The sequence below is a fragment of the Spodoptera frugiperda genome, chromosome 18 (genome assembly GCF_023101765.2).
Source record: "Spodoptera frugiperda isolate SF20-4 chromosome 18, AGI-APGP_CSIRO_Sfru_2.0, whole genome shotgun sequence".
Classification (NCBI taxonomy): Eukaryota; Metazoa; Arthropoda; class Insecta; order Lepidoptera; family Noctuidae; genus Spodoptera; species Spodoptera frugiperda.
Window position 1 is genome coordinate 3894584 of NC_064229.1, and position 23510 is coordinate 3918093.

Sequence of the window (23510 nt, forward strand, 5' to 3'; positions counted from 1 at the left end):
TCCCGCACGAAACAATTAACAACCTTTATGTGAGTTACAAATTGTTGTTCTGGATCTGGGAGCAATATGTATTTTTTTCGGATAGGTTTTGGTTGTATTGTTCACCGTCAGGTGGACAATCGGTACTGCCCATAAACACCCGCAACGGATGGTACAACTTTCCTTAAGAGTTACAAGCGTTGCCAACCTTTTTGGGATATGGAGCTTATAAACGCACTCATGGCCTACGACCACGACTCAGGACAAAAGATAAAAAAAATACTTTTTTTTTACTTTCTGCTGGTCAACTAGAAGTTCTCACAAGAAATAAATTGTTTGCGTCGTTCACAAATAATTTAATTATTGTTTCGGGTTCTATTGTAAATTAAGCGAGCCTTCCTAAATATCCTTGTATTCCGTGCCGCTTTAAAAAGTTTACTTGTTGTTTTTGTTATCTGTGGTTGCAGTTCGCAGTTGTCAATTGTCAGTGTCATTCAGTATTGTTTGACGTTACTGTCGTTGGCATCATAACCTATTTGTTATTTGTGTAAGTTACACAGTGTAACTCATATACTTACTGTTTTCATTGAAAATATTGCTAAATATAGCTTAGTTAATGTTTCAGTTTTAAATATAGTGTATTAGTGTTACATTTGGCTCTTAAAATGGCGCCAATAGTGAAGAATTCATTAGATGGTAAGTACACGAATTTATGGCAAAATTCCATTGGATTGCTATTACAACTTTCATGGTATTTTTATCTGAAGATTTACTATTAATTCAACTAAATTAACATCTTAAAAGTAAATAACTGGTTTAGACAAACGTTATTATTGTAAAGACAACTTAAATAGTTATTATATTATTGTGATGTCGTCATGTAAACATGATATAATTTTGCTTCTTGTAGACACAGATTCCGGCTCTGATTCTGATAGTGGGTCAAGTGCAAGTCGCAGTAAGAGTCCCAGCCCTGCCCCTGGTAAAGAAGGCAGCCAATCGAGGTAAGGTTCTAAAGCTAAAGTATAATAACAGTGGTAACAGGTTACCTATGACATTCATGAGTGTTCAATGCCTTGCCAACGTAACGTGGTGTTTTTTAAAAGTACACGTTTAAATTAGGCTGTATATGAATAAATCAATGTCCATATTATGTCTATGTTATGTCTTTCCCTATACTTATTATACTCTTTGTTTATGTCCATGACACTGTCTTCTTTCTCATAAGAATGAGAAAAAGATAATGTGTTATTTTTCTGTCTGTCTGTAAATAAAGGCTTTGCATAATGTATTTTTAAATTACCATTTGTCTCCACAGCACAATGTTGCACAAGTTAAAGTAGATTTTAAATAAAAATACCATGGTTTAACATGGTATTTTTTTTACCAAAACAAGTTTTGCATGTCATTCAGTGCATCTTGTGATTTTATATATCTACAATACAACTTAGCAATCAAATTATTAACTTAGCCTTCTACAATTAACATCCCAAAACTTTAATTTCAGATCAGTATCTCGCAGCCCAGCAAAGTCAGGAAGTGAATCTCCTAAATCTAACCGCTCCGCTAACTCTAGACGATCTTCAAATGCATCCAGAAGCAAGTCCAACTCACCAGCACGCTCCAACAGATCTCGTTCAGGATCTGCACAAAGCAACAAATCTGGATCATCAAGATCCAATGCCTCCGGTAGCCCAAAACAAAGAGCTTCAAGGTCCAGAAGTGGTTCTCGAAGATCTCGGTCAGGGTCAGCAAGTGGAAGATCTCGCTCTGGCACCCCCAAAAGCCGTTCAGCTAGCCCCAAGTCAGGACCTCAGAGCCCTAAATCTGGATCCCAGTCTCCGAAATCCAGATCGCAGAGTCCTAAATCTCGTTCACAAAGTCCTAAATCAAGGTCCCAAAGTCCGAAGTCTGGGGCTAAGAGTAGATCAAGGTCAAAGTCTGGCAGTGCAAGCCCTAAAAGTAGAAAGTCTAGATCCAGGTCCGGAAGTGCTTCTTCCAAGAGTCCTGCAAGGTCTGAAGCTCATGATAGCAGGTCCAACTCTCCAGGGCTCATGATTGATGATGCTCAGACTAAGGAAAAGTCGAAGAGTCGTTCCAGGTAAATATTTTTGTACACTCTTTACTTATCTTACTCAAAATTTCGCTATTTGCTATGTAAAACTCATCGAAAACTGTTCAATAGTTTTTGAGCTTATCGCGTAAAGAGCGACTGTCGCGTTGAAGATAGTTTTATTGAAGATCTTAATTACATGAGGACAAAGAACTAAATTCAATAACAACCTTTATTTTTACATTTTACAGATCTGGTTCGAGACAATCAAAATCAAAAAGTCGTTCACGTTCGCGATCTAAGAGCTCTGAAGCAGATGTTGGTAAGTAAAGGATTGAATACATTGAAACAAAAAATTCATTCTCATCGCCTGGTATTTGAGTGATTACAATAGCCACTAAAGAAACTCGATACGACAATTTTAATTTGATGCCAAGTTGTGTAGAGCGTAATTTGGGTTATAATGTATTTCAATTCACACTCCATTTTTGTTCATACATAAAAAGCTAGATGCTATAAATTTTCCACTAATTCCAGGAGAGAAAAAGAAACGAGCAGTGCTCTCCGACTCAGAAAGTGATGGCGGTACTAAAGCTACTCCTAAACGTAAGAAGGCTGGTTCCGACAGTGGCTCGGAGACCAGTGACAAACCTAAGAAGAAGTCCAAGAAGATTGTGGACTCTGATGATGATGATGAGGAGGGGAAAAAGGAAGAGGGAGATGGAGGTATGTTTTGTAAAGATTCTTTTATAATTTGTTTGTAGTTAGTAGTAATTGTTGGTTGAGTGTTCACTGTCGACTATCGAACTATTGGGTAGCAAAATGGTGGGGCTGTTTGCTAACTTGAGCTGGGGTCAGGTTAAGCAATGTAGTTTTTGAATTTATCTTTATTTTTTTCTAATAATAATAGTAGTCTTTGACACTCAAAGTTAATGTAGCATTTAAACAAATATTTCTAATTGATTTAGTAGTTTTTAAGTTTATTTGTAACTTACAAACAATGACAGAAAATATAATTTTTTATCTTTGTTATATTTAGTTTAGATAAGTATAGATAACATTAGTATAGATAATAATATTGATTACTTTTTCTTGTTGTATTTAGTAGTCGTTTAGCAGTAATGCTAATATCCATAGTTCCATTTCTGTGCAGAAAATAGAATATATATAATGCCAATAACGAATATGTTAATTTTACCACAGTTACGGCGGACGCACTATTCGGAGACGCCTCTGATATAAGTACGGAGGATGAGGGCGGGGCTGACAAGGCGTCGGAGAAGTCTCGGTCCCGCAGTCGGTCGAGGAGTCGCAGCCGTAGCCGGAGCCCGCAGGAGGCGCGGCGGTCGGGAGACGAGGCCAAGGCTAGTGGAGATGAGGTAAGCAGTGCTACCAAGTTTTTGAAGTTTTCTGCTAGCTTTTTACCAATGAAATGTAGCTGAGTGATAAATCGCCATTATATTTAATTTTCTGATTTAGTTTTATACATAGTGTTGTCATATTTTTCGAAGTTGACTCAACATCAGTATTTTACATGTTACATGTAGTGACAAGTTACATTCCACACTCGCTACAGGTGATAGGTTAGGCAACCTAGGCGTCACAGTATTCTTGTAACGACATGTCTTTACATACTTGCAATATTATAAATACCTCTTTCGATCCATATTTACGATAAGAATAATAATATAAAGTAGTGGCAAAACTAAAATCAGTCAGTCTAAGCTTAAAAAGGCAACATGAGCAAACGTTTTCAACGTACCTCATTATTTTCACAGCAGGAACCTCGTGAGAAACCGGAGGAGGAGGAAGAGGTGGAGATCCCGGAGACCAGGATAGATGTGGACATGCCCAAGATATGGACGGAGTTGGGCAAGGAGCTACACTTCGTAAAGCTGCCCAACTTCTTGTCCGTGGAGACCAGGCCTTATGATCCTAATACATATGAGGATGAAATCGATGAGGAGGAAACTCTTGATGAGGAAGGTCGTGCCAGGTGAGGATACTTTAATATTATCAGTTATTGATAGCTGGGATTGGTAGTATATGGCAATAGGCTCACCCCCTATTATATAGGACTTATAACACAAATGGTGAACAGTTGGTGTACATTGTATAGCGGCATTACGTGCCGTGATGTGCACATCTGCCTACACCTTCGGGGATAAAAGGCGTGACGTTGTGTTGTGATAGCTGGGATTGTACAAGACCAAGGGGGAGGGGGGACCAAGATAATACTTAAAGAGTTATCAGTTTTAGTCGAGGCTTAAACAAGTTTGTATAAGTTCAAACAAGTTCGAACATATGACATAGTATGAGATAATGAGATCATTTATAGTTGAACATTATAACAATACGCTTATGAAACGATGCAAGGTGACGTGAACTAAATAATAAGACTTGGTGTTTAGGGTTCACTGTGAACATTTTTTAAAAGGCGTCGGTTTTATTAGAGAAGATAGATCGATCGATATTGGTTCCAGTTTTCCATAATTTTCAGGGTTGGAGTTTCCTGGTTTATTAGAGAGGACTGCTATTCAATATTTCTCAAATGTGAAGTCATCTCAAGATTAGGACTTTAGATTAATTCTATTCTATTCTGTTGTCTCACATGGCATTAAATTATCACCAAATTATCTTTTTTTTTAGGTTAAAATTGAAAGTGGAGAACACGATGCGTTGGCGCACGGTATTCGACAAGGAAGGCAACGCGGTGAAGGAGTCTAACGCGCGGATGGTGAAATGGTCTGACGGTAGCATGTCACTACATCTCGGCTCTGAAATATTCGACGTTTACAAACAACCTTTACATGTAAGTACTTTCATCTGTATCTTTAAATTAAAAAGGCAACATTAACAAGTTTAGCTTTTCGCTTTCGATAATCGTTCATTGACTTCTCCCGCCTTGGGCAAGGCGAGAGGGCGTGTCAGACTCTTAGTGACTAAAAAAACACCACGTTTCCACTCCTGCTTTGAGCTGGAGCCCCGGTAACTCGTTAGGTAGTCCGCAGCTCCGGAGTCTTTAATGTGGATTAAGGATCAGATTTTGGGTACTTGGCCCTCGTTTTGCAGATTCAGTTTTATTGTCTATACCAAAGAGGGGTCGTACTTCTTATCCTACTGAAAAAAAAACTTGATGTCATTAAAAAAATGGAAACATGTTAAAACCCATTTTTAGTTTATAGAATGCTAATGGCCTAACATTATCTAAAAATGATAATTAAAATATACAACCGAGGTATTTATGAGAATTAATTGAATTATGAGAAATGCTCAACTAGTTTCAAGTTACACCGGGACTCATACACTCGCGAACAGCATACGCTTTGTTTTTTTTTTACCCTATTCATATCCATTTAACTATAAACCATCTTTAGAACTCAAAACGGGATAATTACCAATGTTTTTTAGCTTTTTTAATGTTACTGTTTATGATGTCACCATATCAGTTTACTATACATATAAACCATATTCTTCCACAGGGCGACCACAACCATCTATTCGTCCGACAAGGTACCGGTCTACAAGGACAGGCGGTGTTCCGTACGAAGTTGTCCTTCAGGCCACACTCCACGGAGTCCTTCACCCATAGGAAGATGACACTGTCTCTCGCTGACCGGTCTACCAAGACCTCTGCTATTAAGATACTGTCGCAAGTCGGTGCTGATCCTGATGCTGACAGGAAATACCAGTTGAAGGTATGTGGTTTGTTTTTTTTTTATTAGTGACGTGTTTTTGGGTAACAGGAATTGTTTTGACTTTTCAAACTCAAGCACACATTCGTGATTTGATTTGGCAATTGTACTTACTTAATATTTTTTTCTAGCTAATTTGTAAGACATAATTATTTTATGCAAAGAATTATGACGTTGAAACTGGCGATCTCATTCAAAATTCATAGAAAACTTATCAGTATCCTTAGTACGAGTTTGCTTTACGTTAAAGGAAAACGAAACGAGAGCGCGTTCTGTGCTCGGATTGGTTAGTTCAGTCGCGCCCGCCATTTAGAGCGCCAAACGCGCTCTCGTTTCGAATTTGATATACGTAAAAAAAACTATTGCTAAGGGTACGGTTATGACATTTCTGAACTATTTATTTGAATTTTATACTATATTATATTTATACTAACTATTGAATTTTAAAAGATAACATCATCCCTATTTACGCCACTCAAAATTGTAAACAAATATACGTAATGCGTATTAAAGATTTATCGGAATAATAACAAATTTAATTTAATATTATAGAAAGAGGAGATGGAGTTGCGTGCAGCGATGCGTTCCCGTGCGTCGACGCGACCGAAGCGCCGCGGGGGCGGAGCCCGGGCCGCCGCCGGCGGACAGCGGGACGACTCCGAGGACGAGGGCGGCGTCTCACTCGCTGCCATCAAGAACAAGTACAAACAGGGACAGAAAGGTAACTATACTTTGTAACTTATACAACCACTAAAGCAACGGAGGTGTCTCCTCTGGTGTTGTGGGTATTTATGGGCGACGCTGATTGCTTATCTTAGGTGATCTGTTTGCCGTCCCAATCCCATCCCATATAAAAGTTATCTATCTATAATAATGTTATGATGTAATGCCGTTTAGTCCATAGTCGGACGAGTTTAGAGTGACTTTTGATCAACGAAGGACTGATAAGCCCCCTAGGACCTAGGACCTAGTTTCCTTAGGAAAAGGGATACCTTTGTAGATTAAATTGCGTATCATTATAGCATAACCATGTACTCTATTACTAAAACACTAAAGATGATTGAAAGGGTCTATTACATGCTAGAAACAAGCTAAAAAGAAGAATCCTAAATTCTTAACTAATTCTTTACCCCCACTTTTCACAGCTTCAGCAGGAGCGGCGATATACTCATCGGAATCGGACGGTTCTGACGTGGAGACGCGTCGAGCTCGTCGCCTGGACCGCGCCAAGGCGCTGAAGGACTCTGATGATGAAGGCAGTGACCATGCAGACCAGAACACTCCTCGAAGGACCAGCAGCGCCAGCGGCTCTGGTAGTGGAAGTGGCAGCGAGTAATATACAAGAACCGAAGTACATAAGTACATAGACAAAAGGCTGGCTATTCACTTGTGACTCTTCTGTGTGTTGAGGGTGTCCATGGGCAACTCAATATCCTTAGTATGAGTTTGCTTTATGTTGAAAGTGCATTTGGCGCTGTGATTATTATTCGAACCGACCAATTAGAGCGTACGAACGTAGCGAACGTAAAGCAAACTCATTTTAAGGGTACTGATCGCTTACTATCAGATGATGCCCCCATGTATCACATGTGTACAAAAGTACACAATTTAATTGTATTTGGCAATAGGAGTGTATAATTGTTTGATAATGGAAATTTACCCTTATTTTTACAATAGTAAGAAACAAAATCCTATGACTATGAATTAGACTGAAATAACTATTAAAGGTAAGCGTTCACAGGCCTACATCGTACACATTCCGTATGACTTCATCGGTACGCATCGCATGTTGGCATTGCCGATGATGCGGTCCGTACGATTCGGATCAGTGGACGCAGTTGAATGCGTTTCAATAGAAGACAAACTAAAATGCGTTGCGTGGGATGCGTTCAATGCGTGGGATGCCGATCTGTGAACGTTTACCTTAAAAAGACATCTCTTCTATTACGTTAGCGTTGTAACGTCAACATTTTTGCATTGTAGCATTTTATTCATATAATGAATGCAATATTTAGTAAATTCTGACAAAACCAACTGTACTGTGTGACTCGTACGTTAAGCACGTTATAGTTAAGTAAGTTGTAAATATATTTAGTTATTTAACTAAATTGCTGTTGTTTTACTTCTAAAATGTTTGCCATGTCGTTGGTCCTGTAGATTCATATTTATACATCTGCTGAATATGTACTTTTGTCCATGATTGGCTAACTCGAATGAACCAACCAATCAGACCGCCGAATGCGCTCTCGTTTCGATTAATAACTTGACGTTTAACCAACGCAAAGCAAAGTTATAATAAGCCCTGTGAACACATTAAATTATGGCTTGTTGAATCTTTCTGATTTCATAATTTTTGCGTCAAATGACGCTATTGTTACATAACGGTGTTGACTCATATTTTTTTACTTACCCAAATATTATTATCAGTTCCTAGTTATTTAGCTTTTACAATGACAAACTTAATCGCATTAACATAATATAATATAATAAGGATCAAATTATGAAGTCGGTAAAAATAGATATAAACCAAAAAAAAACAACATTAATAAATACGAAATTTATTTACAAAAAATAACAAAAAAGAAAATTACGTTACCGTAACATTTTCCTTATTAATTTCCAACCTGGCATCCCCTTCGTAGACAATGTTGCCAACTGCAATAATTCTCCAAGTACCGGCATCGTAACTTGTTAGGTTAGGTATTGAGAAACCGCAGTTATTTAATTCTATATTATTTCTGTTATAAAACCTGTCGAATGTCGACCGTGGTACGACTAGCTCACACGTTGTTAAAGAAGGAATCGGGTATGCTATGCTAAGGTTCAATGTGTCACCAATATTTAAGTAAGATTTGGCTGGTAATAGTGGCACGTATTCTGAAACAAAAGTACTTTGTTTACTGTGTGAATACTCGACTAAGTATCTCAACTTTGGACAAATATTGTGGAATGCGAATGAGTTTTTAACCGACTTCAAAAAAAGGAGGAGGTTCTCAATTCGACTGTATTTTTTTAAATCGTTTTTTGTTAAGTATTTTTAACAAAAAAAGATTCCACACTAGGATTTATAAACATACAAGTTCACATACACATGACACCCAAACTCGAAACAACAATTTGTGCAACAATCGAACCCGCTACATATGTTACATGGTAGTCGGTTGCCCAGCCACCGCGTCAACCGGGCAGTCTTTGACTTTCAGTTTTTGAATGTGAAGGTACATAGGCCTGATTTTGGTAAATTCGGTTTGGACAACTATTTACTTACTAATTTTTATTAGAAGAGGAATCAATCAGGTTTGATTGAATTTTAAATCATTACTAAAACTGCCTACATACTCACAGTTAAGTTTTATGAAAATCTATTTACCCATTTCAAAATATTAACAAATATCCATATACTCACCTGTAATTGTAATGCTGATAACTTGAAACATTTCAACCCACTCCCCATTAAAATCCTTAGTATACACACTAAGCACCCAGTTCCCATGATCCTCAACGCCTAAAGGACCAATCATGAACTCATTAGACTCCAACTCAGCCGCCTTTTTACCGAACAAATCTATAGGCGGCACTCTCGAATACACAGAAAAAATATCGAAATTATCATCCTGTGTGATTATAGGCTTTATATTATTGATGTAACGTACTATAATTGGGTGAACGTCTCTTTCCAATTTCATGTCTCGTAGTTTCGGAGATTTGATGTCGAGTTTCATGGCGTCTCCATTCGGTTTGTGAAGGTAGTATAGAGCTTCTTCATTGATGACGGGTGCTGATATTCGTATCACGTCGTTTAAAAATGCGTCGATGTCCAATTGTGTCAACTGCACCTTCGTTTTGGCTGTGGAAGAATATTTTTGGATGATTTATCAGGTTATCATTAATGGAAATCTATGTGATTTACGGTTTTTAGGTCGGTCTACATGAGTAACCATTGTTTGCGGTTCGATAAAGCCGAGCAGTTTTGGATCACCTGATGGTAAGCAATCGCCGCCGCCCGTAACCAGGCTTTACATTTACTTTCATCTATGCCTTTAATATGGGCCTTTTTGAGGAGCAATAATCATCCAAAGACTTCTCTCGCCTTGGGTGAGGCGTGAAGGAGTGTCAGACTCTTACTGACTAAAAATCACCTTGTTCCTACTCCTGCTCTTTGAGTGGGCGCCCCGGTAACCCGCTAGGTTGTCCGCAGCCCGGGGTCGGGCAATCAGGCCTACTAAGAGATTAGAGACTACTAAAGATATTTTACTGTTTTAGAACATATAAGTATGTAATTATTTCATATTCTTATTTCATTCTTAGCTCAGTTTTTAATTGCTACACTTTTGTTATCAGCTAACGCAATGTATTTGTCCAGCTTTAAATCCGAGGACACTGATTTCTTCAGCAATCTACTTTTATACGTAATGCATGTATTTGTATTTCGTAACCGACAGTTTTTATCTTTAGATAAAGATACGATTGAATGAACAAACGTTTGCATATCCTCGTAAAAGGCCCAATAACTCAATTTTATGACAAAAAAATGTTAAGACTGCCTCGTTGGTGGAGTGGTTGCAAGTGCGACTGCCGGATAAGGGGTCTCGGGTTCGATTCCCGGGTGGGGCAAAAGATTACTGGGCTTTTTTCGGTTTTTTGAAAATTTGTCTGTGGTACCACGGAGTCTGGAATTATACCCAGTATATAGCAATAGACTCATCCCCTATTACATGGGACTTATAACACAAATGGTGAAAAGTGGGTGTATAATGTATAGCGGCACTGCGTGCCGTAATCTGTACCTCTGCCTAACCCTTCAAGGAAAAAAAAAGCGTGACGTTGGTAATATTTCACTGTTTTAGAACAAGTATGTAACATATAACCTTGCATACCTATAACCTTATTTCATTCTTAGCTCAGTTTTTAATTGCTACACTTTTGTTATCAGCCAACGCATTGTATTTGTCCAGCTTTAAATCCGAGGACACTGATTTCTTCAGCAATCTACTTTTATACGTAATGCATGTATTTGTATTTCGTAACCGACAGTTTTTATCTTTAGATAAAGATACGATTGAATGAACAAACGTTTGCATATCCTCGGAAAGGACGGGTAGTAATTCTCAATTTTATGACAAATGTCTGAATAAGTTTTAGCATTCCGGTCTAAGAAAATTTTACTTTACGGTCCAGCGACCTACAAATGAGGAAAAATGGTAGAGGTGCACATTACCTACAGCATTTTTCATTCAAATTAACATGTAATTATGATGTAAAACCATATGTGAAAACTAAGGCTCAGGGCTTTTTTCAGGGACCTAAATAAAGGACAAGCTTTATCAACAGTCTCTTGGATGCTAATTCAACAAATGATCTGTTCGTGGATGAATGGAAGGAGATTTTGTCGGAATGCCTGAAGTAACGCGAGGCGAACTTATGGATGCTGTTAATTCTTGTTTAATTATGTTTTAGTTATGTATACCTATAAGTTCGGTACTTTAATTGGTTGTCTACCGTTGTAACTTTTGAATTAAATAAATAAACAGTCTGACAGTTTTACCAGAGTGCGTTGTGTTTCGTTGTGTGAGTGAGGTTACCGGAGGCCCAATTCCCCCCTTCCCAACACCCTTAACGTCGTAACTTCCAAAAAGCCGGCAACGTACTTGTAACGCCTCTGGTGTTTCAAGTGTCCATGGGCGGCGGCGATCGCTTACCATCAGGTAATACGTCTGCTAGATTACCGGCGTGTTTCATAAAAAAAATTGTCCCGTCTCTCACATGGGCACGAAACCACATTCGTCCGCGGCACAGTAAACCATGACCTAGATTAACATCATAGGATATTTATCATGATCTCAAGCCGCGGGAGACAACAACATATTTTCGTCTACCATTAGTCTGAGATCTAAATTAAACCTCGCACACTTGCTTAGTCTAGTTACAGTGTATTTATTAGTTAGCTAGTTGTTATCAGTCACGTCTTATTAATGAACCTAGGTACTAACTTCCAATCACTTTACACGATTTGTTTCGCGTTTAACAAACTAATTATGAATCTAAATGTGAAGTTGTGAACTGCATTTCTGTGTGGTGTTAACAAAGTATTAATAAATATATGTCACCAATCCTCTTCACGTGGGTGTTTTATTAAGTTAAGGGACTAATAAATGGCTCACTGATGTCTGGGCAATAATGCTCTCTAAAAACCAGGATCAAACCCCCATTTTTAAGGGGGGAAAATCATACAATGGCTTCTCTAGACTTGGAGAAGGAGTGTCAGACTCTTACTGACTAAAAACCACCCCGTTCCTACTCTTGCCCTTCGAGCTGAAGCCCCAGTTAATCTGCAAGGTAGACAGCAGGTCCGGATCAGGCGTTAGCCAGGATCAAACCCCTGCGACCTTCACCTGTCTGCCAAGCGAGAAGATCACGGCAAACTCAAACTCAAACTCAATATTTTATTGCTTTCCACATGTAAGACTTAGGTGGACTTATATTAGACTTACTCTTCTTCGGTTAAGAAGATCTATAGTCCACTGTGGACTATCACGTGTTGTGTTGTGTTGAGACTGGTTGAACTGCATTTTGTAAGTACCTACTCAATACCTATTTAGTTACTTTATTGATTCGACCCATTTACTGTGTATTACTATCTTATATTTGTTTTGGGTATCAGTAAGTTGATTTTTTAACATAGATAGCACAGTTCTTTGTTTGTTCTAGTGTTTTAGCGTTTTCAAACAATGTCATTTGTTTGTTATTTTTTTTAAACTTACTGATATTGTAACAGTTGTCATGGTGTTAAGACTTTGACATTAGAGAATACTAAATATTTTTTATACTCAAGTAGTTTATTTATAAAAAAAATATATTATTTTAATCCATATTATAAATCTAAAACACAAACAATTCTCATTTACCGAAAACACACAAGCCCAAAAACAATACTTAAATAAAATCAAAAATATTTATAAATAATTCAATGTAAGTATCTAATACACGAAAAACTTAAGAACACATTTTTAATCACGAATTAATTTTCATGAAGTTTCAAAATTACTTCTTTCCGATTAATCAACTGCACCAGTCGAGCCTAACGATTATAATCGATAAAAGCATACGTACCATGTATATTTTCATCTTTAATTTTGTTGATGTTAAGACAGTGGGTAAACACGAGTGTAAAAGTCACTAAAACAATTGTCACAATTACCCTTCGTTTGGGTAAAAGCGCGTTCATGTTACGCGCAGTCAACAGTCACTGATAGTCGGCGCCCGCGCATTACTATTCCACTGATATGGTATTTCACTGTACATAGAAAGATAGATGTACGTAATAGGCATTTTATTCATTTATAATTTATAGAGTACAATCAGACGTTTACTTAGCGGAAGTCAGGGCTAAAATAGTATGTATAGGGAAAAATATTTATGTTTTATCTTTTCCTGTTTTTTTCATGATATAAGCTAGTAAACGAGCAGACGGATCATCTGATCGTAAGTAATCGGCGCCACCCATGGACACCCGAAACACCAGAGGCGTTGCAAGTGCGTTGCCGGCCTTTTGGGGGTTAGGAATTTAAGGGTTGTTGGGGAATCGGGGATTGGGAAGGAGGGCAAGCGTTGCTTCACGTCACTCCTGTACCTAATATTAGTTTATTTAGGTATTATTCTTACGGTAGTTTTTACTTTTAACTTTTATTAGATTGATATCGGACGATAGATCGCAAACACGACTGCTAAGCAACGTGTCTCGAGTTCCATCCTTGGGTCGCGAAGGTATCGTTTTCTTTCTTTTATTTTCAAAAAATCCTAGGTTGAATAGCGCAGAATTTGGAATTGTGCCCGACACACTCATTTTTTTTAAATCGAACCAGTACTTCCAGAGATTAACGCGTTCAAAGTCAAAGTCAAAATTACTTATTTCAAATAAACCAGGAAGGCACTTTTGAACGTCAAAGCAAATATAATAATATTAATAACATCAGTCTGTCGGTCAGTCTTCTAGTGAAGCTATTTGCTCGTTTCAAAGTGTAGATTCCTATGGAAAAGACGAACAAGAAACTCCATAGGTTACTCTTTTTCAATCAGATTTACAATCTCAAGCCGCGGTCAGCCTTGGTTACATTGTTTCGATTGCTTTTAATATGAGAGAACAATTTTTTTTTTTTTTTTTTTAAAAAACGTTGCCCCACATTAGGATTTTCTCCTGTGTCGTGGGTGCGTTTACAAACATACAAGTTCACATGCACATGACACCCAGACCCGAAACAACAATTTGTGGATCACACAAAGAGTTGCTCCGTGCGGGAATCGAACCCGCTACCCGTTGCGCGGCAGCCAGTTGCCCAGCCACCGCACCAACCGTGCAGTCGAACAATGAGAGAGAGTCGAACAATGTAAAACTAATATTCAGTCACAGTGTTCTACAAACTAAACTAACAAATCTTTTCAACATGCAGTTAATGTGGAGTCAATAGGTAGATACTAGGTACCTACTTTTATGACCGTAATGTCTAATCTAGACAGTTTTATGCTTGTACCTATACAGTGTAGTGCATTAAATAGGTAAATCATATGGACCTTATGTAACGTAGAACAAATTTCCTTGCTTTTAGGTGTTTTACCACACTTATGTATTTAATGGAAACAAGTGTAACAGCTCACTTTTAGAACCTATTTAGGCATTTAGGTTTCACTTAGTTTTAAGCTAACTTTCCGTGGTGTTTGAAATGGTGAGTTTCTCCTAATTACCTATACAGTCTTTTTGTGCTGTTAAAGGCTTAATTCATTCTGACTCCTTCTCTTTTTCTTCTTTTCTGAGAAGTCTTCAAAATGCGTCTAGCTTTTTGGGGGAAAAACTAGGGAGTGTGGGATTTTTAGCTCACTAAAACCTCTCCGGTGACCACCATCTGCACCTAAAGGAAGCACCGGGTCCTCTTAGTAGACCAACCCTGGATTCAATCTAGTTCAACCAGTCATTATGTCTGCATTGGCCTCAGAGAGAAGGACAGTGGCATCTTCTAAAATATCGGTGACTTAACTGTGATCTCCAACTACTGCTAAACGTCGGGATTCAGGCAAACGCTACCTCAGGTTCCGACCTACCTCCCTCTCTTCCTCTGTTTTGTTTAGTACCTGACTTCTTCCAACGAATTATCAATAATTGAATGCCGTTTAAGTTTAATTATGCAGTGCACAAATAAAACCACATGATAGTGCAGTAACTTAATTTATTTTATTAAGGAAACAAAATTGAATGACAGAAAACAAAATAAACATTTTGTATCAAAACAGGATTAACTAGACATACTGTATGGAGAAGCTTCTTATGACTTAATTTAAACCATATATTTGTTATCATCCTGGTTGACAATATACGAAAAATGAGCGAAATAGGCCCAGTAGGTAAGCCAAAAAGTTCAATTTTCTTCATCAGCTAATTTAAACACTCTTTACAAATACGGCATTGCAACTGCCGCGCCCCGTGTCCACATGGTGTTACCACACCAATCAATCGATAGCCGATAGATGCCATCGATCGATGGTGGAATGGATAAGTCGACGTCGGTCGATAGTTTCTACTAGACCAATCGATTGATTGGTTAGTCGACCGGTATTCGTCGATCAATTAAAGCTACCACACCAATCGATCAACTTCGACCGATGTCAGTCGATGCCATCGATTGGTGTGGTAACACCCTAACATTCCTAGACAACCTACAACATTACAGCTGTACATACAGACTTTAATTCTAGAATAATAAAAATTAACATTTTTTTTTAATTTTTAGGCTTCGTTGAAATATTTACTTATATTATGCTTCTGTGGACTAGTAATACTTGTAGTTGCATTTAAGTCATATGAGTGATCTCCATACTGTATAAATTAGCTTCTTTTTCATAACCTTTTTTGTTTCTGATTTCGAAAATAAACTTGAAGGGAAAGAAAAGAAAGTAGTCATTGTTTTTGGAGGAAGAAAATCCTCCGAAATGTATACAGCTTTTAGGGTGCTAGTAGTATCATATTTATACTGATATCCTATTGTTGAATGTTCATTATATCAAGAGCAGTGCTGACAATCCACCTAGTGTAAGAAGCGACTCGCGTGTTGATGCTCGGGTAGCGGAGGTCCCCACAGCCTTCTGCACGAGAGAAGACACCAATCACGGCACCATCAGCGCCCAGCAGTGGACCACCGACATCACCCTGCAATGGAATACAACAGAATTAGGGACAATATCTCGCTATATTCTAATGTATAGGGTAGATGATAAATTTTTATTTTAATGGCCCAATTCCCCCCTTCCCAATCTTCCCAATCCCCGATTCCCGAACAACAACCCTTAAATTCCTAACTCCCAAAAAGCCGGCAACGCACTTGTAACGCCTCTGGTGTTTCAAGTGTCCATGGGCGGCGGCAATTGCTTAACATCAGGTGTTTCATAAAAAAAAAATGACGATCTTGTAGATCATTTTAGAATATTAGACACGTATTTTTTATTGGTTGATTGGTTGGTTTATTCGCCAATCAGAGTGCCGATCGCGCTCTCGTCCCATTATTTTAAACATAAAGCAAACTCATACTAATGTTACTGCTTGTTTTATTATAAGGTTCCTAAAAAGAACCAGAATGACAAGGAAGGCTGTACCATTGTCGAAAGAAAGAAGAAGAGGAAGCCTACTTGTCGCAATCAGTGCGGTACCGCATTGACAGGACACAACTATCTGCTGCGTCCTGCTGTACCAGCGCCGCTGCTTTACATGTCCCGTCTGCATGACTCCACAAAGGTGGAGGAGATTGTGGAGTTTATCAAGATTTCAATAAAACCAACGACCGAAGATTAAACGAAACTTCGGATTCGAGAACCGGAGTAGGCCCCCAGGTATCATAAATTTTATGCAATGAACTGTCACCTGTCCTCTTTTTAGGGCATTATTTTTTTTTTTTTTTTTGAGGGGCGAAAATCATCCAATGACTTCTCGCGCCTTGGGCAAGGCGAGAGGGAGTGTCAGACTCTTACTGACTAAAAACCACCCCGTTCCTTCTCCTGCTTTTCGACCCGGAGTTCCGGTAAACCCGCTAGGTAGTCCGCAGCTCCGGATCAGTCTTTTTAGGGCTGAGAGTTGTCTACATACCGCACACTGTCCTACGACGCCCACATCTGTGAGACCAGCGCACACCATGTCCTCATTGACGGTGAATGATGGAAGGGATCCGTAGTTGTTCTGGCAGGTCTGCTGGCTAATCAACCACATCTGAACCACTTGCAGCTCTTCTGATGGCGATGGGGCGTTCTAGAGGTATAAGACCAAAATCATAATACATAATTTATTTCAAAGAAAATTATTATGGTTACTTACACATTATTTACAACCTAAAAATTTAAAAAAAGGAATGGAACTTATAACTGTATAGGGAAATAATTAAATATAAATTCTTGTTAGGCGTCGAAACTCGTCCGCATCGCTGTCACTTAACGTTCCCAGAACTGGCCGCATTGCCACGTTGAATGGCAATGCTTATCTTCTGACCGAAGATGACCATTTTAATCGTGAAATAATACAATTGTCTGTCGTTCCGCTGTTTGCTCGTTCAAAAATGTAAATTAAGAATACTTTTACTCACACTTTAGCCACTTGCGATTAATTTATATTACATCTTTCTGACGAATCAATGGTTTAATTTGAAAATGTTTAAGCAAAATGATTCTTGTTGCTTTTCATCACTATTTATCATCAAATATGCTGTATATACACTCTGACTGTGGTCACAATTAAAAGAATTAGCGTTTCTATCATAATACATACGACAAGACATTAAATTCTGAAAGTTTATGAAAACTGTTTCAATTACTCACGGTTTCGCCCCAACCTACGGCCCAAACCATCATGTTATCGGCGTATGGGTAGGCAACGCCTGCGACTCTAGCAGGTGCCACATTGTCATTGTATTGGATAGCAAGATTTGTCCTTAATATAGCCAGGTCATTGACCTGGGTGGCGGCTACGTAGCTGTCATACACTTTGATCAGGTTGATGCCGTAGGCTGTTCCTCCACTGTTAGCGTTCGTTGACCCTACTCTAGCTCTCCACCACGAAGGTGTATTCAATCTGAAATGGATTTTACTTGTTTTAGTGGTCTTACAAACATTTTACGTCAACCGCTGATAAAAGGTTATGAAGTACGGTACAAATAAGAATTATGTTACGTAGGTTATTAAATTGACTTGACTGCCTCGTTGGTAGAGTGGTTGCAAGTGCGACTGCAGGGCTGGTCTCGGGTTCGATTCCCGGGTCGGGCAAAGTATTAGTGGGCTTTTTTTTAGTTTTTCGAAAATTTCTCAGTAGTAGCATAGAGTCTAGAATGTCCCGGTATATGGCAATAGGCGAACCGCCTATTACATGGGACTTACAACGTAAATTGTAAAAATGGGTGTACACAGTGTGTGCACCTCTTACCCCTTTGGGGATTAAAGGCGTATAACCCGCTAGCTGTCCGCGACTTCCCGCGTGGAGTAGTTGTTTTGGGCATAATAGAGGAAACAACCTCCTCAGTTAAATTATAGTCATTTTATGTTATTATTTCAGACATTTAGTTTTTAGAGAATCAGGATATGACATTCTATTGATGATATATACAATGATGGACTAATCTTAATTGATAAAATTTGGCAGATTTGCGATAAATCACTAACCGATTTTGGGCAGTATCGAAAAGGATTAATTCACTTGATCATCTGGATCCGTTAGAAATAGCGAACGTTCTATATCGATTCATAGCACGGTTTTGTTCACTGATTGCCCGTTGAGTAGCCAATAAGCATATTTTCGTCCTTGTTTCATTGCTGCGCAAACTCGCAGCCGCTTTGTAGCAGTCTGCCGAGAAAGCTGAGATCTTTTTCTAGGCATTATAGTGACGAAAAACGAACGTAGGCTGAAAACTTGTAACTCGTATCAAGTAAAAAATTAACAAAAGTAAAGAGTAATTACCCTAATTATTTTTATGTATTTTGTACTTATGTCTAATAAAATATAATATGTCTGAATAACCGTTAACTATAACTGTATGCTTATTCTAAAACCTATGTCAAAAGAATAACCGTACTTTAACTATAACTGTATGCCACCTTACCTAATAAGAATATTTATAGATAACACCAATTTACGGGTATTATATACAACAAAAAAAAATGTTAATATTGCTAAATTATTAGAAACAAAATTCTAATTAAAACAATCAATACTATAAAGAAAGCTTGACACCTACTTATAATTAATTATTTCTACATCAAATAAAAAAAGTGTTATAATTGTGAAATTATTAGAACCAATTGCAAAATTATTAGAAACAAAATACTATCCTTAAAACAAACAATACATAAAGAAAGCTATGACACCTTTATAATTAATTATTATCTACATTAAAACTAAAAAAGGTTAATAATTGTGAAATTATTAGAACCAAAATATTATCTTTAAAACAAAATGAAATAGTATTTAAAAAGTATCAATACACGACGATATTATATCGCAGAAACAAATAACGCTGCATTCAGAAGGGAGCCGAGCGTATGAGCCGCGCGGCATGGTACCTCGCTGAGCTATACACCCTCTCCGGTCGCTCGCACGTACGCCTCTGCTCCTTGCAGCGACATGTTGAACATCGTGCGGCACGGGTGATTTTATGTCGGTGTTATTTCCACCACGAAGGTTTAAGGTGTTCATTGAAATTAAATGACGTCAAAGACAATATTGTTCACAATTAAATACTCTTAATCAATAACATATTTATTTGGTAAAGATTAATATTATTACGTTGTTACAACTCTTACAAATAATGCATTAAATTCGACCATAGATTATAAAAACGGTTCTAATAAGGTAACCTTAAAAGATAGACATATACTGTCGCGGACTTTTTTAGATCATTTTAAGAGGAATAATTCTTTCATACATATATTTTTCGTATCTTGAACCGTTTTCGCAGGGCAATAGAAGCCCTGGAATGAATAATTTTCCCCTTTTTGTCCACATTTTTCGTTATTAATTCGCCCCTGGATAGTTGCAGCGTGGTTATATAGCCTATAGCCTTCCTCGATAATGGCACTGTTCAACACAAAAAGAATTATTCAAATCGGACCAGTAGTACCGGAGATTAGCGCATTTAAACAAACACAAACAATCAAACAATCTACAATCAAACAAACTCTTCAGGATTAAATATTAGTATATATGTATGTAGGTAATTAAATTCTTTTGTTCTCCAAACCCATTCAACAACGGATAGCAGTATGTCATGAAACTGAAATCGTTATTTCATGTTGACACATAATAGATGTTGAGGACAAAAGTGGCGCGAGCTCTTTGTCTAACCTGTCACGACGGGCTCTTGACCTACAAATGACTGAGTAACACTGTGATGTCTACAGATTCTTTGCAATTCCTTATATTCAGATATTATTTCCATAAAAGCTACTATGGATTATAGGCTAGTATAGGATAAGGGGTACTATTTCGATTTTTTTTTCTACAGATGGCGCCAAAGTAGCTTTATGTTGCCTGCTTTACGGTTTGGGTTAGGTTAGGTTAATTCTCTGGTCCATAGACCCGAGGTGATGCGCGGGTGTCGGCGCGCCTAGGGATACACGGGGTAGTCCCCTGTCAGGGCGGACCTGGCGTGGGTCACGTCATGTCGTGGGGCTGCGGACGAATCTGGACTCCCGCGCCCCCCCCCCACGATCACGTGCTGAGTAGAAGGGGGTTTTAGGCGGCATACCCCTCTTTCCCCGGGCGGAGGAAGTCCATGAGGATTTCCCCCGACAAAAAAAAAAAAAAAAAAAAAGTTAATTCTCTGAAACTCCAGAGACGTTACAAGCGTTGCCGGCTTTTTTGGGGGTTTATTTAGGGATGTTGGGGAATCGGAATTGGGAAGATTGGGAAGGGGGTTTCACTGGTAACCTCTCTCACACGACGAAACACAACTCAAGCGTTGTTTCACGAAGTATAGGTCGGAGGGTGGTGAAATAGGTACCTATATATACGCTTAACACATTGAACGCCGCGGTGGTCACCGGTGACCGACGTTAGCGGAGGATTTGCCTTCAACAGTTTTCTATTGGCAGTCAAAGACTTAATGGTGCTACTTACATGTTATTAGTATAAAAGCATGAGGCGGCAGACAATATGGCGCGGTTGGTCAGGATGGAACCCCCACAAGTCTGGGTATAGGTGTTTCCTTGTCCACCATTTGTCAATAGGGCCACCGCGAACGGGTATTCAGAAATGCTGGTAGGGTTACCACCGGATATCCTTTGGACCGACCCTGGAAAAATACAAAAAAATACAAAGATAAATTAAATATTGCCTTATAGTGACGGCAGAGTGGAATATGCCACCAACCCTACGCTTTCCGAGAGTAAGAGCCGATTAAGGATGATTTTCCACCAGAGATGTGCTATGCTACGTTGCTGTGGATGCGTTGGCTTCTACCAATCACATTTATTGGTACACATAGCTTAGCACTGGTGGAAATGGATTCAGCTAAGCTGTTTATTATATGGAAAGATGTGTGCTAGGGATGGGTGCTGTGGATAGCTTCTCTACTATCGATACATCGCATAACTCGAGCTGCGCTTCTTCCTCGCACAGCTTAGTATAGCAGAGCACAGCAGCAGTTTAGTATTAGTTTAAATGGTCACATAGTTTCACAGCTTATCTATTACATCGTAGCATAGCTACATAGCACATCTCTGGTGGAAAAGCACCCTAAATGTGCTTTAATACCTAAATGACTGCACATTTGAGAGACCAGGCAACAGTGCTCTTTAAGTAACCTGAGCATTCTAAACGCACTTGTAACTTATAACTTATCGAATGACTCCTCTTGTCTTGGGTAATGCAAGTGGTACCATCTACCCACGACCCCAGCAGGACCTTGTAATTGTAGGTGTGCATCATTAAGAAATTACAAATAGGAGATGTCATAACTGAATTTCCCTTTAACACAATGCGTGACATCACGGGCACAGGGTCTCTCCTATTTGTAATTGTTTCATGCACAATCACATTATTTCATCTCCTCTTTGTACTTGCTTCATGGTATGTATGGACGACGTAAATCGGTTGCCTCCTAATCTATTCCTTTTTAAAAAAGTAGGTATACAGCTTATTTTTTAAGGGTTGGGAAATCATTAAGTGACTTCTGTCGACTTGGGTGAGGCGAGAGGGAGTGTCAGACTCTCACTGACTAAAAACCACCCCGTTGTTACTCTTGCTTTTCGAGCCGGAGCCCTGGGGCCTTAGTCTGCTATTACAATTGTGTCAGAATGACGAAGAGGGAAGAAGAGGGACGGAGCTATACAACCTACATAGCTCCGTCCCTCTTGCACTGCTCAGTGATCGACCATTCTGACAAATTGTAATAGCAGACTAAGGCCCCTGGTTACTCGGTTACTCGCTAGGCAGTCCGCAGCTCCGGAGGTATATTTGTTAAATAGTAAGTCTTAGAAAGTTATTGCTCGTTGCTACCTACTACATTGTATTTGTTAATGTTAGTTTTTACGTTAATGTTTTAAATAACACTACGCTACTATGAGTTATAGTTATAGGTAATTATTTCCTGCGTTTTATTGCTTTTAGACACGAAATGTATCAGGTACACAATAGATATCTATAGAGTACTTTAGTATTTAGTACCTAGTATATCTAGATCAGCAGTCATCACTACTAAACAACTATGTTATTATTATTACAGAACAACGAGATACATCAAACTGTCCATTCCGTCTTAGATCGATATAGACACGGAATAAATAAGTAATATATAGAATAGTGAGAGGCGTTACTTTGCGGAAATCTATGCTACACTAATAATACAATACATTTTCAATTTTCATTCCGCTTGTAGATGTATTTTCAGCATGCGGTGTGCGGCACCGGTAATGTACGCATGGTAAGTCCCAGTCGCACGCATTAACGGCCAATTCCAATAACCTACCTATCGGTAGATTTGCTTACCAGAGGTAGAATTGGTAGGTAGGTTATTGGAATGCGCCGTAAATCGACCAAGTTAAGTATCGACCGATGAATTTCATGGCTCGCATGCGGGGAGACCCCGCATTTGGGCTAACGACCGACTTATCGATAAAAACACACACATGTTTCGCTCCTCCACGGAGCATCTTCTGGAGTTGTCGATTAGGTGGCTCCTGCTGCTCGTAGCATTTGTTGCTTGTCGTGTGTGTGTGTGTGTGTTTGTGTTGCACCTCTGCTGCATGAGCATTTAATTGCAGGCGGGAGGGTGGTGCTGCACATCGCATGCTAAAAATACATCTACAAGCGGAATGAAAACTAAAAATTTATTGTATTGTTAGTGAAAGTAGTAATAATCATCTACAATTTTCCGTGCAAGACTGCAAGAGTCAAACTCGCGGTACGTCACACAGCTTATATGATAGGCCCCTGATACTTATAGATAACTTAATTAACACTAAACCAATGCTAGAAAATATCACTTTTTACGCGTTGCAGCGTTTCTTTTATAATGTTGAACAAATTATAAAAAACACTAACCTTTGGCATTTGCGAAAAGAAACACTAAAAATAAAACTGTAAACTTCAACATCTTGTATCACTTCTGTCGGTAACGGCCCAATGGCTTAGGTACACTTACAATTAACTAAATAAAAATAATTCGATAACACTAATGTTATCAGAGATAAGCACGTTTTTATCAAGAAATTATTTGTCTATCTGTAACTTCACGACCTTCGATTGATTAAATTATTTAGTTCGG

General features: G+C 38.6%; 3 protein-coding genes across 4 annotated transcripts; 1 reads left to right on the forward strand and 2 right to left on the reverse strand.

Annotated features, from left to right (window-relative positions):
* The first annotated feature begins 473 nt into the window (after positions 1 to 473).
* LOC118277909 (another transcription unit protein) lies at positions 474 to 7835 on the forward strand. Of its 2 annotated transcripts, none has more exons than XM_035596922.2 (11): positions 474 to 675; positions 890 to 983; positions 1487 to 2080; positions 2284 to 2354; positions 2570 to 2758; positions 3236 to 3411; positions 3814 to 4028; positions 4682 to 4844; positions 5515 to 5730; positions 6280 to 6448; positions 6873 to 7835. In XM_035596922.2, the coding sequence occupies exons 1-11, from the start codon at positions 645 to 647 to the stop codon at positions 7061 to 7063; spliced, it is 2109 nt and encodes a 702-aa protein (XP_035452815.1). In that variant the 5' UTR covers positions 474 to 644; the 3' UTR covers positions 7064 to 7835. The 2 variants fall into 2 exon arrangements, with proteins under 2 accessions (XP_035452815.1, XP_035452814.1); XM_035596921.2 differs by having other exon boundaries at positions 475 to 675; positions 3811 to 4028.
* Positions 7836 to 8269: 434 nt separating this feature from the next.
* LOC118277911 (uncharacterized) lies at positions 8270 to 13103 on the reverse strand. Its single transcript, XM_035596925.2, has 3 exons — positions 12838 to 13103; positions 9134 to 9574; positions 8270 to 8604 (listed from the first exon to the last, which is right to left on the reverse strand). The coding sequence occupies exons 1-3, from the start codon at positions 12950 to 12952 to the stop codon at positions 8315 to 8317; spliced, it is 846 nt and encodes a 281-aa protein (XP_035452818.2). The 5' UTR covers positions 12953 to 13103; the 3' UTR covers positions 8270 to 8314.
* A 1825-nt stretch (positions 13104 to 14928) lies between these two features.
* LOC118277912 (trypsin, alkaline B-like) lies at positions 14929 to 23455 on the reverse strand. The gene is made up of 5 exons (XM_035596926.2): positions 23288 to 23455; positions 20864 to 21038; positions 17575 to 17827; positions 16853 to 17011; positions 14929 to 15922 (listed from the first exon to the last, which is right to left on the reverse strand). Exons 1-5 carry the CDS (start codon positions 23337 to 23339, stop codon positions 15755 to 15757), a joined length of 807 nt encoding a protein of 268 aa, XP_035452819.2. The 5' UTR covers positions 23340 to 23455; the 3' UTR covers positions 14929 to 15754.
* Positions 23456 to 23510: the final 55 nt, after the last annotated feature.